The sequence below is a fragment of the Mastigoproctus giganteus genome, chromosome 2 (genome assembly GCF_048544385.1).
Source record: "Mastigoproctus giganteus isolate SK-2022 chromosome 2, ASM4854438v1, whole genome shotgun sequence".
Classification (NCBI taxonomy): domain Eukaryota; kingdom Metazoa; phylum Arthropoda; class Arachnida; order Uropygi; family Thelyphonidae; genus Mastigoproctus; species Mastigoproctus giganteus.
In genome coordinates this window covers 267099482-267118336 of record NC_143576.1, presented here as the reverse complement: position 1 = coordinate 267118336, position 18855 = coordinate 267099482, and the positions used below count along the sequence as shown (strand labels likewise).

The following is an 18855-nucleotide window of genomic DNA, read 5'->3' as shown; positions in this document are numbered from 1 at the left end:
ACACAGTATCAGCCCTCAAACATCACTGAAAGGGATTGATATTGCGGTCGAGGTGTTCTCATCTGGGGAGGCATTATTTTGAATGGACATACACAACTCCAGATATTGGAAGGCGGTACTGTAACTGGTGCACGCTACTGTACTGAGGTAATCCTTCCCCGTGTGCATCTGTTCCGAGGTACCATTGGCCCTGAGTTTGTGTTTATTTTTAGCATTAGCATTAGTAGAGGCATGTGATGCAAGATGGGCATATGGATTAGGCAGCAAACTCAAGTAAAGGACATTCTTATCAAAACTAAAGAACTAAAATGGTCTTGGACACATAGCTCGAAGACATGATGACAGATGGACTAAGAAAGTAAACAGAATGGTACCCAAGAGGAGCTAGAAGAAAACCTGAAAGACAACGGCGAAGATGGATAGATGAAATTCATGAGTTTGGGGGTAGTAGAGGGGAACAGGTATCCTGTGTGTTATCAGACACTCAGCCTAAAACAGATAGATCCAATATCTCTCTATTACAGAAGATTTAGGAGAAGTCCGGTTGGCCTGCCTCCCTAAAATCCACTCATGCACACCTTCTCGATCGTAAGCCCTGTTATGTCACTTAGGTGGCAACGAACATGTAGAGTGGTTCTCTTCAAGACGCCTGGTCAGCGTGAAAAGGAAAAGACCAAACCCTCCAGCATATGACAGCACGACAAAACAAATGGCCCTCAGTCCCCAGCAGCTTTCACTCCCCTTCTTACGGCAGCAAGAGGATCAGAGTGGAAGCAGAGGGTGCTAAGAATCTCTGGGTACGACCAGGCTGCCATGCACGGAAACTGAACTTGGCCTGTTATAACGTAAGATCACTCATCGGTGAAGGCAGGATATTAGAGCTGGAAAAGGAATTAGAAAGATGAAGAGGTTGAAGAAATGTACACTGACATTGAGAGTCTTCTAGATGAGCAGAAAACCTACTACACTATTATTATGGGGGACTTCAATGCTAAGGTTGGAAAAAGACAAAACAGCGTAGAAAGGGGAACTATAGGAAATTTTGGAATTGGTGAAAGAAATGAAAGAGGTGAAAGACTTGTGGAATTTGCAGAACCTCAAGGACTGTCAGTAATGAACACTTTTTTCAAGAAAAGGGTGAACAGAAAGTGGACATGGAAGAGTCCAAATGGATTAACTACTAATGAAATCGACTACATCCTCACTAACAGAAGATATATTGTGAATGATGTTACCCTCCTGAATAAGGTAAATATTGGAAGTGATCACAGAATGATAAGATGTACACTTGATATAGATGTAGGAAAGGAAAAAACTGAGTAAATAATACAAAGGTCTTTGAGATAACAGAAGAGGAGAAAAAGAAGTATGTACTGGAACTTAAGAACAAGTTTGAGCTTCTGCAGACTGCTCAGGACCAAGATATCAACGAGGAATATTACAACTTTCTGAAAGTGATAAAGCCCAAGAAACGTATAGGGAAAAAGAAATCCAAAGAAGAAAAAATTAGTCAAGAAACACTTCTCATGATGAACCGAAGACGACAAATGAAAAGCAAGAAAAACACTGACAGGGAGAAAATTGAGTATACTGAGTTATGCAAAGCCATTAGAAAGAGACTCAGAGAGGACATAAGAAGATTTAACACAAGAAACGTAGAACAAGCATTAAGGGAAAACAAAGGATTTAAATCAGCAGCCGTGAGCAGTTGTTGTTGTTGTTATTTGGTTTTTAGGAGCATTAGCAACTAAGGCCATATTGCTCCGTGAATATGTGGTGGTCATTCCTGACCTTTCCGCATCCTCCGTATTTGGTGGTGACGGGCTCGAACCCCGGTCTAATCAAGAAGCGTGTGCTACGCACTGCTGCTCCTTCCCACCTGGCTACGGAGGTGCCTATCCGTGAGCAGTAATACAGAAAGACAAATGATACTGAAACTGATATAATAGCGATGGTGTACTTATAAACAGCAGAGAAGGCATAATTCAAATAGCAGAAGACTACTATTGAGATTTAAGCAAAGCTTTTGATACTGTTCCATGTGGAAGGAAGACTGCCGTAATATTGTAGCGGTATGGCATTAAGGGCAATTTACCGCAATAAAGGGATGGTTGATTGGGAGGCGACAGAGAATGAGTGGACACTGCTCTACATGGACTAATGTTATTAGCAGAGTCCCCCAGGGTTCAGGGCTAGGCCCATTGTTGTTTTGTGTATTTACCAATAATATTGATGAAGGTATATTAGTGATGACTCCCAGCAGTCCTTAAAATCTCCAGCACCCTGCATTCAAGACTGCTGCTTGTTCCAATATAATCGGTGCAAGGATCACTTTCAACTCTGTCTGTTGCTATTGTTAATCTATTAGTCTGTGTATCCTACCCAAGCTAGCAGTTTTCCAATTCGCCTAACACTGCTTCGATAGCATCAGCATATATCCTTGCACCTTTTCTATTTAAAAGTATCGAATCCCTGTAGAAGCAGTCTCTCCTGTTAACAATCACGGACCATGCTGAGAAAAATTTTATCGTGTTTTGACAGAATTGCAGACACTTTCAAATTAACTCTAATTCTTGTGACTTTTTTTTTTCAACATTTCCCTGTACTTGTCAAATAAGTCTGTAGGTCTCCTTCTCTTAATGTCATTAGTTCCAATATGTACAACAATATCACCTTTTGTATCCTTAAAGTAGATTAAGTCTGCATGATACTGACTAATGCTAGATGTCTAAAGGCACAATTTAGTAGCAGCATATTTGTCTATGTTAATCTAATACCAGAAACTAAAAAAAAAAAACTGTGGATTGCAGTGTTGGTTAATCTCTTATTATAATTAGTTAATTAGCATTAGCATTAGTACAGGCATATGATGCAAGAAAGCAAGCTTATTCAGCATCAGCCAAAAAAAAAAAAAAAAAAAACACCACTCCCATTTCACCCCTCCGTTCGTTCGAAATACCTGTCCAGTTGAGCTTTAAATTTGTTTAGGCTATCAACTTCAACAACAAGTGATGGAAGTCGGTTCCACCAACCAACCAACCACCCGCTGGCCAAAGGCAAATTTCCGCACATCTATCCGACATCCGTCCTTCCTCAATTTGAATTTATGCCCTCTGAGGTGATTATTCTGAGCAAGATGAAGAATCCCATTGGCATTGAGCATGCTCAAACCATTCAAAGCCTTATACACCTCTATCAGATCACCTCGCCGGTGCCTAGTCTCCAGACTCTGTAATTTGCAAAACTTAAGCCTTTCTTCGTAAGAGCAACCTTTTGTTCCATTCACTAATCTTGTTGCCCTTCTCTGTACCCGTTCCAGCAGCTCTACATCCTTCTTGAAATGAAGCCTCCAGACCTGTATACAGTACTCAAGATGTGGCCTAACCATTGCCTTATACAAGGGAATAATCGCCTCCTTATCCCTGCTAGAAAAATTCCTGTATATCATTGACAAGACACCATGAGCTACTCTTGCAGCTTGTCTGCACTGCTCAGAGAACTTCATATCTGCCTGCACAATTACCCCCAGGTCCTTTTCATTCTCCACCACTGTCAGTGTAGTACCGCAGAGTTGATACGTTGCTCTGGGGTTACTGTTTCCCATATGTAGTACTTTACATTTGTCAATGTTAAACTTCATTTGCCACCTCTCAGCCCATCTGTTCAACCTTTCCAGATCCTGTTGCAGCAGCATAGCGTCAGTAGTGTCCTTAACAACCCTGCCAACCTTTGTATCATCTGCAAACTTGGACATTAAACTTGATATCCCATCATCAATATCATTCATAAACACCGAAAATAAACAAGCTATGTCTTTCTCCCAAGAAATTAGCAAAAAAAAAAAAAAAAAACCATTCATTTACAGAGCACGCCTGGGTGGTATCAAGCAAAATCTTGATCTGGGTCCATGCCCATACCTGGAGTTCACCACTAAATCTGGGTCTGCATTTATCTTTAATAGGTTCCAATACCTTTGTTTGTGGTGATCATTATAAAAATAATAATAAATAAATAAATAATGTTTACACAAAAATTAAACTGTTTTTCGAGGCACTGTGTTAAAAAGACCCTAACGCTACTGGTTGTAAATATGGTCACGTAATCCACAGTTACTATTTGGAGCTGTGAATTACTTGTCAGTGTGCTAATTAATAGAAACCTATCATTTAAATTCTTCTTCTTATATTAACTGTAAGCTTTGGTAGAAATCCCATATTTTTTGAGAAACAACTCTCAGCATAGAGCTGCTTCATCAATTATAGGGTATTCCTACCAAAGGTTTAAACTAAATATTATACAGAAATTTAATTTTATAATTTGCTTTCTCTCATTTGGTGTGCTGAAGATAATTCAAGTAATGAAGACTGTGTCGGATTTCCAAGTCAAAAAAGTAAACTTTAACAGACAAATGCCATTTATTGAACAATTAATGGTAAGTAAATTAGATCTCCCTTATTTTCTGTAGCTAAGGTAAAAAAAAGCAGAACTCTGAGTACATATTTGGAATGAATTTTTCTGTTTTCTTTAAAACTAAGATATCAAACTCATTATTAAGGCCAAAATTGCTGATAATATTGGCATTCCTTGCAGAATTTTCAAAATAGTAATATTGCTGACATCAATCTTAATTAGGCCATTGATGACCGAATTCAGCAAGCAACTCTCTTTGTTACCTGCTAATTCGCACTTTCATCTTGCTTGAAAATTTTCCAAGGCATTTTCAAATCAGTTAGTTGATAGCCATTGACATCAGTTATATACTATTATTTCCTCACAACCAATTTTATTGAGCTTGGCTGTGTTTGGTGTACAAGAAATCCATCTGATCATAAAACTCCACCCATTTTGATCAACATTAATTAATAAAATAACAACAGTTTGTTTCGTTAGTAATTACAAATTTTGGGCAGTTTTAAAATGTGCTAAATTTAGAACTCTGAATCATAAAATAGCTAATACAGCAACCATCACTAATCCGGTTCCACCACTAATTTGGACATAATTTCTGTGAACGTTATTTCAAATTTCCTGGGTCGGCACACCGACCTGCTGATACTGTTTTGGTGGCATTGGTTGCAGCATCAGCTGTTGGCACAAACTTCTAAACACTGGCAAGCCATTTATACTTGCTTTACTGCATTTATTATTATAATCTGCTCATATTTAGCCATGGTTCCAATGCATGAAGGAAGTGCCTCTTGTGAAGGGCCAGTAAAGTACAAACACTGTACATTGTCAATAACAGATAAAGTTGAACTTCTGAAAAACCTCGACAGCGGTGTATATGTGAGAAGTTTAATTCTGCTTAGTTGTAAATTCCAGTAATTTCTCTCAGTTCCTCTTATTTTAGTAATTTTCTTTTAGCCATTCCTTTTTAGCTTTTTTTTTTTTTTTTTTTAAACACACTTGTACAAACTTGCGGAAAAACACAACACAATATGATGCATAATACAGTGCACTAACAAACTTGTTTTCACAAAATCTCTAACAATACTGACAAACTTATTGCGACATTTTTGAGAGTTTATTTTATCGCAATTAGTTTTATTGCAGCGCTCACCGCGCTTGCAATAAACTAATTACAAACGACCTTCACACAGGGTAGTAACGTACTTCTCTGTGGACCTTCATATGTATGCCGTAATAGCGTCACATGTATGTGGCCGACACGGTTTCTTAAGAAATAAAGTAACCTACTGGGCCACGTCAGCCACATATATGCGACATAAAAAAAAACTCTTTTCTTTTGATATTTTAAGTGAAAAAATGACATTACAATATTTATTGTAATGTCCTTTTTTCACTGACATTACAATATTTGCTAAATATTTTTTGCTAATTCAAATTATTTGCTAAATATTTTTTGGTCCCTGGGGAATTTTTTTTCTTCAATTACCTTGGCAGTGAACGTCTTAAAGGTATGATGAGGTAGTTAACTGTTGAGTAAAGTGTATGTTCTGAAATAACCACCGGTGATCCGGCAAAATCACTAATCCAGCACCCCACAGGTCCCAATGCTGCCGGATTAATGATGGTCGACCTGTATGACCTTTTTCATAATTTTGAAAAAGCAAGAGGACTTACATACCATCTCATGTTTAATAGTAAGAAGGATTTAAACTAGTCAGTTTGGTGTGACATAAACACTGAGAAAGGGAAAATGATAGTAGGAGTGTGTTATAGGCCTAATGACTCTGATAAGTGCAATGAACAGTTGTGCAGAGAAATATAGAGTGGGCCAGTAAATCAGAATGTCGGATTTTAACTTTCCAGATATTGACTGGAACTTGTGGGTTGGTCACTCGCATGCTAGCAAGACTTTTGTGGATTTATTGGATGATTGTTTTCTACAGCACCATGTTTGAGGGGACAACCAGAGGAAGTAATACACTTGATCTGATTATCAGCAGTGATTATTCATGCATAAGGAATTTGCAGATAAAGAGACCACTAGGTGACGGTGATCACAGTGTACTGATGTGGGATTTACTTAAAGGTGTAACTACCATCAAGGGTAAAGGGAAGGATTTTTGTTTTTGTAAAAGTGACTACAGTGGTCTGATAGATTTTAAATTCTATACAGTGGGATCAAATGATGATATTATCAAGGGTAATATCATCAAATTCTAAATGGGAATCCTTCAGAGACTTAATATTGGAGGCTGCTGGGCTTTTCATACCAACTAAGAAATACTGTTCGGGGTTCAGGCCTAAATGGATGTTGGATGAATTAATGAGGCTCGTGGCAGAGAAGAAAAATGCATGGGTTGTATATAAATTTTCAGGCGACACAGAAGCCTACGACAGATATAAGCTAGTCTGTAATCAAGACACAAAGGAGGTTAGGCAGGCAGAGGCAGATTATGAGAAATCTTTGGCAAAGGATGCAGAGAAAAACAGCAAAGCGTTCTTTACTTATATAAACTCTAGAAGGAAGGGGATGAATCAGATTGGTCCGATTAACATACATGGTTCGACTATTGATGATCCTGTTCAAATAGCCAATAAACTGAATGAGTATTTTGCATCTACATTCACACATGAGGAGTTATTCAAGGAGGGGAATGCCAGAGGTTTATCAAACTCTAACAGGGAGCTAAGTGATTTTGTAGTAACTAAGAGCAAAGTAGAGGAGAAATTGTTGAAGTGAAACATAAAAAAAGGCACCTGGGTGCAGATGAAATCAATCCAGTTATAATGAAGGAGGCAGCAAGAGAAGTAAGCAAAACCTTAGCCATAATTATGAGAGCATCCTTAGAGTCGGGGGAAGTCTCTATTGACTGGATATGTGCAAACAGTGGCGTAGCTACCATTTAGGCAGGCAAGGCAATTGCCTCCTGGCCTGGAGCCTTTAGAGGCCTGGCGTCTTTGGCTGTCTCCTCTTTTTGCAATTTTCATTAATTAAGTAGTGGCGCGAACATGTTCTTTGCCTCAGGGCCTAAAAAAGGGTAGCTTGCAAATGTATCCCCAATTCCAAAGGGGGTGCAGAGGGGGCAAATACTTATACACCTGTTATTTTTAACTTCTGTTCTTGAAAAAAAAATGAAGTCACTGGTTAGAGAGGTGATACAGGATCACCTAGACAAGACTGCAGTAATAGTTCAGACACAGCATGGGTTTGTTAAGGGGAAGTATTGTTTGACCAGTTTGATTGGATACTATGATGTTGTCACAAAGGAACTGGATGCAAATAATAATTTTGATATCATATACTTGGATTTCAGGAAAGTTTTTTGATACTGTTGCACATGGAAGACTGCTGTACAAATTGGAGTGTTATGGCATTAAGGGAAAGTTGCAGCAGTGGATAAAGCATTAGCATTAGCATTAGTAGAGGCATTTGATGCAGGAAAGCAAGCTTATGCAGCATCAGCCAAAAAAAAAAAAAAACCCAGGGATGATTGAGTGGGAGATGGCAGAGAGTGGTAATAAATGGACCCTGCTACATGGACTAATGTCATTAGTGGAATCCCCCCAGGGTTCGGTGCTGGGCCCATTGTTGTTTTGTTTATTTATCAATGATATCGATGAAGATATATTAGGATTAATGTCCAAGTTTGCAGATGATGCAAAGATCGGCAGGGTTGTTAATGACAATAAAGACAGTATCCCATGCAACATGATCTAGAAAGGTTAGGTAGATGGGCTGAGAGGTGGGAACTGAAATTTAATATTGACAAATGCAAAGTACTGCATATGGGTAGCAGCAACCCAAGAGAAAGATAACCAACTATGTGTTACTGCACTCAGGAAGGTGGGAATGAAAAAGACCTCGGGGTAATTGTGCAGAGGGGCTGCCAGGGTAGGTCATGGAGTTCTGTCAATGGTATATAGGAATTTTGCTAGCAGAGACAAGAAGGTGATTATCCCTTTGTCAGGCTACACCTTGAGTACTGTATCCAGGCCTGGAAGCCTCATTTTAGAAAGCATGTAGAGTTGCTAGAACGAGTACAGAGAAGGGCAACAAGATTGGTAAGAGGAACAAAGGGGTGCACTTGCGAAGAAAGGCTTAAGTCCTGCAAGTTGCAGCATCTGGAGACTAGGCACCTGAGAGGTGTTCTGATTGAGGTGTATAAGGCCTTGAATGATTTGAGCAGGCTCAATGCTGATGGGATACTTCCGCTTGCTCAGATTAAGAACCTGAGTGGGCATAGATTCATATTGAGGAAAGACAGTTGTAGAATAGATGTGCAGAAGTTTGCCTTTAGCCAGCAGGTAATTGATTGCTGGAACAGACTTACATCTGTTGTTGTGGAAGTTGATGGCTTAAATAAATTTAAGGCTGAACTAGACAAACATTTCAGGTTTTTTTTTTTTCTTTTTTTTTTTCCTTTTTGGTTGATGCTGTATAAGCTTGCTTTCTTGCATCATCATATGGGGAGAGTCCCACAATTCCCTTCTTTACTTCGCAATTGGGGAATGCTCACTAACCTATGCAGTACTGGATGCAACCATTTCTGATCATCGTCCCATCTTAATGGTAATTGAAAATGAAGAAATTGTGGAAGAGATCATGCACACTTAGAGATCTGTGACTCCAGGCTCTCTCAATCAGCTCTGTTATGATCTCCAGCAGTATTTGTGGGATGGGGTGATTGCTACAGATGATCCTGAAATTGCGACGAACTTCTTCTTTGAGCATATCCTAAATAGTTACGAAAAATGTGCGTCATACATCAGGATCCTAGGGAATAAAAAGACCACTAGGCCAAGACGGAAATTATGCCCATTTTTCTCAAACAAAACAAAAGCACATAGGCCTAACCACTGGTCTACGTCAGGCCTATGTGCTTCCCTCCTCACATGGTTAACAATCCAGTTGACCTTTGAATTTATTCAAATTGTCAGCCTCAACTGCCTGTAAAGTCGTTGGACAACTAGACAAACTTGTACTGGATAACTTGTTCCCACAATCAATGACTCACTAGCTAAAAGAAAACTTTCTACAATCTAATCTAAACCTCAAGCCCTGTAGTCTGAATTTATGACCACTAGTTCTGGAATTCTTTATAACAGTGAGAATTCCACCTTCATTCATTTTACTAATCCCTCTTAAAGCCTTGTAAACCTCAATCAGTTCGCCTCTTCCATGTCTGATTTCCAAGCTCTGCAGCCCACGTAATCAGTCTTTCCTCGTATGGGTGTCCTTCTGCCAATCTCACCATTTGAGTTGCCCGTCTTTGGACTCTTTCAAGAAGCTCAGTCTGTTTTCAGATGATGTTTCCATACATGAACACAGTATTCCAAGTGTGTGGTCTTAGAATTGCTTTATACAGTGGGATTATGAGCTCCCTATCTCTACCAGATAACGTTCAATAAATCATCGATATGGCACCATAAGGATTCCTGGCTGCCTGTTTACACTGTTCAGAAAGCTTGATATCTGCATATATTGTAACTCCCAGATCCTGTTCCTCCTCCTCCACTGTTTTTAATTCAACCCCATCAAGTGTACAATTTATTTGTGGGTTGCTATTCTCCAAGTGCATTTAGCCTTGCATTTAGCAGCATTAAAACATACCTGCCACTTCTCTGACCATCTTTTAAGTCTGTTCAGGTCATCCTGAAAGAGCCCTGCTTGGCACCGATCCTTAACAACTCAACCAATCTTTACATCATCTGCAAATTTTAACATCATGCCTTCTATCCCTTTGTTGATGTCATTTATGAAAATGAGAAACAACAGCGGTCCAAGAACCGATCCTTGAGGGACTCCACTCCTGACATTACACCAATCTGAAGAATATCCATTAATCACAACCCTATGTCTTCTGCCCTGCAGCCACCTAGCACTCCATCTTAGAATCTTACCAGTAATCCCAACCTGTTCAAGCTTATACAGTAACCGCTCATGAAGGACCGAGTCAAAGACTTTGCTAAAATCCAAATAAACTATATCAAAATTATTACCTAAATCCAGCTCATGCGTAACTATGTCAAAATGGATGGTGGAACCAAAATGATAGGTGGAACAGGGTATGTCTGCCAGGGGCAAAGGTTGATGACGTAGAGCGGATATCATCTTTAAGGGCACAAAAGGTGATATAGTTGTACACGTTGGCACTAATGGTATTAAGAGTAGGAGACCGGCGGAATTACTTAACAAGTACAGGTCACTATTGAAAAAAAGCTGTGAAGTAGGGATGAATTTAAAAGTGTCTGCAATTCTGCCCAGACACAATAAGAGGGAGTATATGATGAGAGCCTTGTTGATAAATTTGGCCCTGGAAATTCTACCCCTTTTGCAAGGCTCTCAAGGGATAGAATTTTTTTTCAGCCTGGTCTGTAGTTGTTAACAGGAGAGACTGCTTCTACAGGGATGGGATACACTTAAATAGAAAGGATGCAAGAATATTTGCTGATGCTGTCAAGGCAGTGTTAGGTGGGTCGGAAAACTTCTGGTTTAGGGACTAAGGGGACTTCTAGTTTGGGGACAAGGACTAATAGATTAACAGTAGCCACTGGCAGAGGTGAAAGTGATTCTTGCACTACTTCTATTGAAATGAGCAGCAGCCTGGAAAACAAGATGCAGGATATTTCAGAGACTGCTGGGAGACATCGCGGAACAAGTAAACACATGGGTTGTGTTAGGGCAGCTAAGAATAAGAACAGGTGCATGTATACTTGCATGTACACAAATGCTAGTAGTTTGGTAAATAAATTTGATGAATTTGAGGTATTAGCATTAGCATTAGTAGAAGCATTTGATGCAAGAAAGCAAGCTTATGCAGCATCAGCCAAAAAAAAAAAAAAAAACCACTTCCACTTCACCCCTCTGTTCGTTCAAAATACCTGTCCAGCTGAGCGTTAAACTTATTTAAGCTATCAACTTCCACGACAAGGGATGGAAGTCTGTTCCACCAACCAACCACTCGCTGGCTAAAGGCAAATTTCCGCACGTCTATCTTACATCTGTCTTTCCTCAGTTTGAATTTATGCCCTCTCAGGTGATTATTCTGAGCGAGAGGAAGAATCCCATCAGCATTGAGCATGCTCAAACCATTCAATGCTTTATACACCTCTATCAGATCACCACGCTGGTGCCTAGTCTCCAGACACTGTAATTTGCAAAACTTAAGCCTTTCTTTGTAAGAACATCCCTTTGTTCCATTCACTAATCTTGTTGCCCTTCTCTGTACTCGTTCCAGCAGCTCTACATCCTTCTTGAAATGAGGCCTCCAGACCTGTATACAGTACTCTAGGTGTGTCCTGACCATTGCCTTATACAAGGGAATAATCACCTCCTTATCCCTGCTAGAAAAATTCCTATATATCATTGACAATACACCAGGAGCTACTCTTGCAGCCCGTCTGCACTGCTCAGAGAACTTCATATCTGCCTGCACAACCACCCCCAGGTCCCCTTCATTCTCTACCACTGTCAGTGTAGTACCATAGAGTTGATACATTGCTCTGGGGTTGCTGTTTCCCATGTGTAGTACTTTACATTTGTCAATGTTACACTTCATTTGCCACCTCTCAGCCCATCTGCTCAACCTTTCCAGATTCTGTTGCAGCAGCATAGTGTCACTAGTGTCCTTGACAACCCTGCGTACCTTTGTATCGTCTGCAAACTTGGACATTAAACTTGATATACCATCATCAATATCATTTATGAATACAGAAAACAATACTGAACCCTGAGGGACTCTACTAATAACATTAGTTCACGACGAGCCGTGTCCATTGATTACCACTCTCTGTCTTCTCCCCCTCAGCCACCCACAGCAGCAATTTGCCTCCAATGTTACACTGCTTCAATTTGTGCAGCAGTCTTCCATGTGCAACAGTATCAAAAGCTTTTCTAAGACCCAAGTATATAATATCAAAGTTATTCCCTGCATCCAGTTCTTTTGTGACTGCATCATAGTATCCAGTCAAGTTGGTCAGGCAAGACTTCCCCTTAACAAAACCATGCTGTGTCTGAGCTATAACTGAAGTCTTGTCTAAATGATCCTGCAGTGCTTCTTTAACCAGTGCCTCCATTAATTTACCTGGAAGAGAAGTTAAGCTCACAGGTCTATAATTACTTGTGTCAGCCTTTGATCCTCCTTTGTGAATTGGGGTCACATTTGCACATTTCCAGTCTATGGGTACCTCCCCTGAGTCCAAGGAAGCTCTCATAATTATGGATAAGGGTTTGCTTACTTCCTCTGCTGCCTCCTTTAATATAACTAGATAGATCCGATCCACCCCAGGTGACTTTCTTGTGTTTATCTTCAACAATTTCTCCTCCACTTTACTCTCAGTTATTACAAGATTCTCTAGCTTACTGCTAGAGTTGAATACACCTCTGGCTTTCCCCTCGCTAAATAACTCCTCATGTGTGAATGTCGATGCAAAATATTCATTTAGTTTGTTAGCTACCTGAACAGGATCATCAATAGTTGACGCATCAATATCAAGTGGACCAATCTGATTCATCCCCTTCCTTCTAGAGTTTACGTAAGTAAAGAACTCTTTGCTGTTTTTCTTTGCATCCCTTGCCAAAGATTTCTCGTACTCTGCCTTCGCCTGCCTAACCTCCTTTGTAACTTGGTTACAGATCAACTTGTATCTATCATAGGCTTCTGTGTCATGTGTTAATTTGTATGTATCCCATGCATGTTTCTTCTCTGCCATATGCCTCATCAGTTCATCTGACATCCATTTAGGCCTAAACCTTGAACAATATTTCTTAGTTGGTTTGTAAAGCCTAGTAGCTTCCAAGATAAGTTCTTTGAATGCTTCCCATTTTGCATTTGCTGTTAGTAACATCATCAGTTGGTCCCACTGTATAGAATTTAAATACTGTCTCAGTCCATCGTAGTCGCCTTTATGAAAGCAATAACCCTTCCCTTTACCTCTAATGGTAGTTAACTCTTTGAGTAAATCCCACTTCAGCACACTGTGATCACTGCCACCTAGTGGTTCATTTATCTGCAGATTCTTAATGCATGAAGAATCACTGCTGATAATCAAATCAAGAGTATTCCTCCCTCTAGTTGCCTCCCGAACATGCTGATGTAGAAACCAATCATCCAATAAATCCACAAAAGCCTTGCTAGTGTGTGAGTGACCAGCCCCCAAACTCCAGTCAATATCTGGGAAATTAAAATCTCCCATTATAAGACTCACTGATTTACTGGCCCACTCTATTTCCCTGTACAGTTTTTTATTATACTCATCAGACCTATAGCACACTCCTACTCTCAATTTTGATCTCCCAATGCTTATGTCACAACAAACTGACTCGACAATGCACTGTCCAGCAATGTCCACTGGCTTCACTTCCTTGGATTTTATGTATTTCTTAACTAATAGCATAACCCCTCCTCCCTTCCTATCCAGTCTATCCTTTCCGTAGATGTTGTACTCCCCAAATTCCAGTTCTGCATTCCTTATATCTGTGTGACACCAAGTCTCTGATATCCCAACAATATCTGCCTTTGATGTTTTGAGCAATACCTCAAATTCATCAAATTTATTTACTATACTCCTAGCATTGGTGTACACGCAAGTATACATGCACCTATTTCTATTCTTAGCTACCCTAACACAACCCATGTGTTTACTTGTACCGAAATGACTCCCAGCAGTCTCTGAAATATCCTGAATCTTGTTTTTCAGGCTTCTGCTCATTCCAATAGAAGCAGTGCAAGAATTGCTCAAAGTAATGCTCAAAACATCAAAGGCAGATATTGTTGGGATATCAGAGACATGGTGTCACACAAATATAAGGAATGCAGAACTGGAATTTGGGGAATACAATGTGGATAGAAAGGGGAGGAGGGGTTATACTATTAGTTAAGAAACACATAAATCCAAGGAAGTGAAGCCAATCGACATCGACGGACAGGGCAGTAATCATTCAGTTTGGTGTGACATAAGCATAGGGAAATCAAAATTTAGAGTAGGGGTGTGCTATAGGCCTAATGGTCTAGAGGGGAACAGGTATCCTGTGTGTTATCAGACACTCAGCCTAAAACACTGATGGATCCAATATCTCTCTATTACAGAAGATTTAGGAGAAGTCCGGTTGGCCTGCCTCCCTAAAATCCACTCATGCACACCTTCTCGATGGTAAGCCCTGTTATGTCACTTAGGTGGCAACGAACGTGTAGAGTGGTTCTCTTCAAGACGCCTGGTCAGTGTGAAGAGGAAAAGACTAAACCCTCCAGCAATGAGAGCACAACAATACAAATGGCCCTCAGTCCCCAGCAGCTTTCACTCTCCCTCTTACGGCAGCGAGAGGATCAGAGTGGAAGCAGAGGGTGCTAAGAATCTCTGGGTACGACCAGGCTGCCATGCACGGAAATTGAACTTGGCCTGTTATAACGTACGATCACTCATCGGTGAAGACAGGATATTAGAGCTGGAAAAGGAATTAGAAAATGTGAATTGGAATATCATCGGTTTGGCTGAAACAAGAAGAAGAAATGAATCACTTATAAGTCTATCAAGTGGAAATCTGCTGTACACCAATGGAAACAGTGAAAGGAGTGAAGGTGGAGTTGGGTTTCTGGTCCATAAAGATTTTAAAAACAACATTTTGGAATTCAAAAGTACATCACCAAGGGTGTCAAGACTAATATTCAAGATTTCTAAGAGGTACAAGCTAAAGATTATAATGATTTATGCACCAACATCGAGCCATGATGATGGAGAGGTTGAAGAAATGTACACTGAAATTGAGAGTCTTCTAGATGAGCAGAAAACCCACTACACTATTATTATGGGGGACTTCAATGCTAAGGTTGGAAAAAGGCAAAACAGCGCAGAAAGAGGAACTATAGGAAATTTTGGAATTGGTGAAAGAAATAAACGAGGTGAAAGACTTTGAGCATGCTCAATGCTGATGGGATTCTTCCTCTAGCTCAGAAAAATCACCTGAGAGGGCATAACTTCAAATTGAGGAAAGACAGATGTAGGATAGATGTGCGGAAATTTGCCTTTAGCCAGCGGGTGGTTGGTGGGTGGAACAGACTTCCATCCCTTGTCGTGGAAGTTGATAGCCTAAATAAGTTTAAGGCTCAGCTGGACAGGTATTTCGAACGAACAGAGGGGTGAAGTGGAAGTGGTTATTTTTATTTATTTATGTTACTTTTTTTTTTTTTTTTTTTTTTGGCTGATGCTGCATAAGCTTGCTTTCTTGCATCAAATGCCTCTACTAATGCTAATGCTAATGCTAATTTGCAGAATCTCAAGGACTGTCAGTAATGAACACTTTTTTCAAGAAAAGGGTGAACAGAAAGTGGACATGGAAGAGTCCAAATGGATTAACAACTAATGAAATAGACTTCATCCTCACTAACAGAAGATATATTGTGAATGATGTTACCGTCCTGAATAAGGTAAATGTTGGAAGTGATCACAGAATGGTAAGATGTACACTTGATATAGATGTAGGAAAGGAAAAAACTGACTCGAGTAAATAATACAAAGGTCTTTGAAATAACAGAGGAGGAGAAAAAGCAGTATGTACTGGAACTTAAGAACAAGTTTGAGCTTCTGCAGACTGCTCAGGACCAAGATATCGACGAGGAATATTACAACTTTCTGAAAGTGATAAAGCCCAAGAAACCTATAGGGAAACAGAAATCCAAAGAAGAAAAAATTAGTCAAGAAACACTTGTCATGATGAACCAACGACGACAAATGAAGAGCAAGAAAAACACTGACAGGGAGAAAATTGAATATACTGAGTTATGCAAAGCCATTAGAAAGAGACTCAGAGAGGACATAAGAAGATTTAACACAAGAAAAGTAGAACAAGCATTAAGGGAAAACAAAGGATTTAAATCAGCAGCCATGAGCAGTAATACAGAAAGACAAATGATACTGAAACTGAAGAATAGCGATGGTGTACTTATAAACAGCAGAGAAGGCATAATTCAAATAGCAGAAGACTACTATAGAGAATTATACAATGAGCGAGGGAATGATACCTATCACAGAAGACTACTATAGAGAATTATACAATGAGCGAGGGAATGATACCAGCAGTGGGGAAGATGGATTGCAAAGTAGCAACACATACGACATACCCGATATTCTTCCTGATGAGGTAGAACATGCATTGAAGAAAATGAAGAATCGGAAAGCCCCGGGGGAAGATGAAGTTACTGTAGAGTTGTTAAAATTGGGAGGAAGAGACATAACACAAAAACTGGCAAGGCTCTTCACAAAGTGCATTAGAAAAGGTGTGGTGCCTAAGCAGTGGAATAATGCAATCATAGTTTTGCTGCATAAGAAAGGAGATAAATCAGAAATTGGAAATTATAGACCAATTAGCTTGTTATCCCACATCTACAAGTTGTTCACAAGGGACATTACTAACAGATTAGAAAGAATACTTGATGAGAATCAACCGAAAGAGCAAGCTGGCTTTAGGACAGGATTCTCAACTATGGATCACCTTCACGTAATATCACAGCTAATGGAGAAAGCAAATGAATACAAAACACCATTATGCCTGGCATTTGTGGATTATGAAAAGGCATTTGACTCCATACAGCATAAGGCAATGTTTCGGGCACTTGGAAGACGAGGCATAGATACTCCATATATTATGATTTTGAAGAAAATATATGAGAGTGCTACATCCTTTATTAGACTAGACAAAGACAGTAGCAAATTTAAAATCGAGAAAGGAGTTCGACAAGGAGACACAATATCTCCGAAGCTGTTTACTGCTGCCTTTGAGGAAGCTTTCAGAAGATTAGACTGGTCGCAGAAAGGAGTCAATGTGAACGGAGAGTACCTAAACCATTTACGATTTGCAGATGACATTGTGGTCATAAGCCACGATCCCAAAGAATTAGAGGAAAATCTTAATCAGTTATGCACAGTTAGTAAGGATTTTGGACTAAAGATGAATATGGCTAAAACAAAAGTAATGATGAACAAGTATGCCACGGAAAGGGAAATAATGATTGAAGGAGCAGCAATTGAAAAGGTGGAGTCATATACTTATCTGGGACAAGTTATTAGCTGTAATAATGATAAATGGCTGGAAGTCAAGAGAAGAATAAATTTTGGATGGATAGCATTCAGGAAATATAGTCACATACTGAAGAGCAATATCCCAGTTTGTCTGAAACGTAAAATAATGAATCAATGTATACTCCCCACCATGACTTATGGAAGTGAAACTTGGGCACTCACCAAAAGAATGGAAGAGAAGCTAAGAACTACACAGCGAAGAATGGAACGAATTATATTGGGAATCAGACTGTTAGATAAGAAGAGAAACACATGGATTAGGCAGCAAACTCAAGTAAAGGACATTCTTATCAAAACTAAAGAACTAAAATGGTCTTGGGCAGGACACATAGCCCGAAGACATGATGACAGATGGACTAAGAAAATAACAGAATGGTACCCAAGAGGAGCTAGAAGAAAACCTGGAAGACAAAGGCGGAGATGGATAGATGAAATTCAAGAGTTTTTGAGTAGTAAATGGATGGCCAGTGCTCAAAACAGAAGGAACTGGAAAGTTGCTGGAGAGGCTTTCATCCTGCAGTGGATTGAAAATGGCTGATGATGATGATGATGATGATAGGCCTAATGACTCTGATGAGTATAATAAGATAATGTACAGGGAAATAGAGTGGGCCAGTAAATCAGAGAGTCTTATAATGGGGGATTTTAATTTGCCAGATATTGACTGGAATTTGTGGGTTGGTCACTCACACACCAGCAAGGCTTTTGTGGATTTATTGGATGATTGTTTTCTACATTAGCATGTTCGGGAGGCAACTAGAGGGAGTAATACTCTTGATTTGATTATCAGTATTGATTCTTCATGCATTAAGAATCTGCAGATAAATGAACCACTTGGTGGCAGTGATCACAGTGTGCTGAAGTGGGATTTACTCAAGGTGGTAACTACCATCACAGGTAAAGGGAAAGGTTTTTGCTTTCGTAAAGGTGACTATGACGGTCTGAGACAGTATTTAAATTCAATACAGTGGGACCAACTGATGATGTTACCAACAGCAAATTCAAAATGGGAAGCATTGAAAGAGCTAATCTTGGAAGCTACCAGGCTTTACATACCAACTAAGAAATATTGTTCAAGGTTCAGGCCTAAATGCATGTCAGATGAACTAATGAGACATATAGCAAAGAAGAAAACTGCATGGGATACATACAAATTAATGGGTAACATGGAAGCCCATGATAGATATAAGTTGGTCTGTAACCAAGTTACAAAAGAGATTAGGCAGGCAAAGGCAGATTATGAGAAATCCTTCGCAAAGGATGCAAAGAAAAACAGAAAAGAGTTCTTTACCTATTTAAACTCAAGAAGGAAAGGGTGAATCAGATTGGTCCACTGGATATTGATGGGTCAACGGTTTTTTTTTTTTTTTT

The 18855-nt window shown here is 39.6% G+C and overlaps 1 protein-coding gene across 1 annotated transcript in view; it reads left to right on the top strand.

Annotated features, from left to right (window-relative positions):
* Eogt (EGF-domain O-GlcNAc transferase) overlaps positions 1–18855 on the top strand; it is a 257927-nt gene that overhangs the window by 207410 nt on the left and 31662 nt on the right. Inside the window, exon 13 of the mRNA XM_090390322.1 lies at positions 4346–4432. Coding sequence (XP_090246448.1) covers positions 4346–4432 — 87 coding nt within the window. The remainder of the gene's footprint in view (positions 1–4345; positions 4433–18855) is intronic.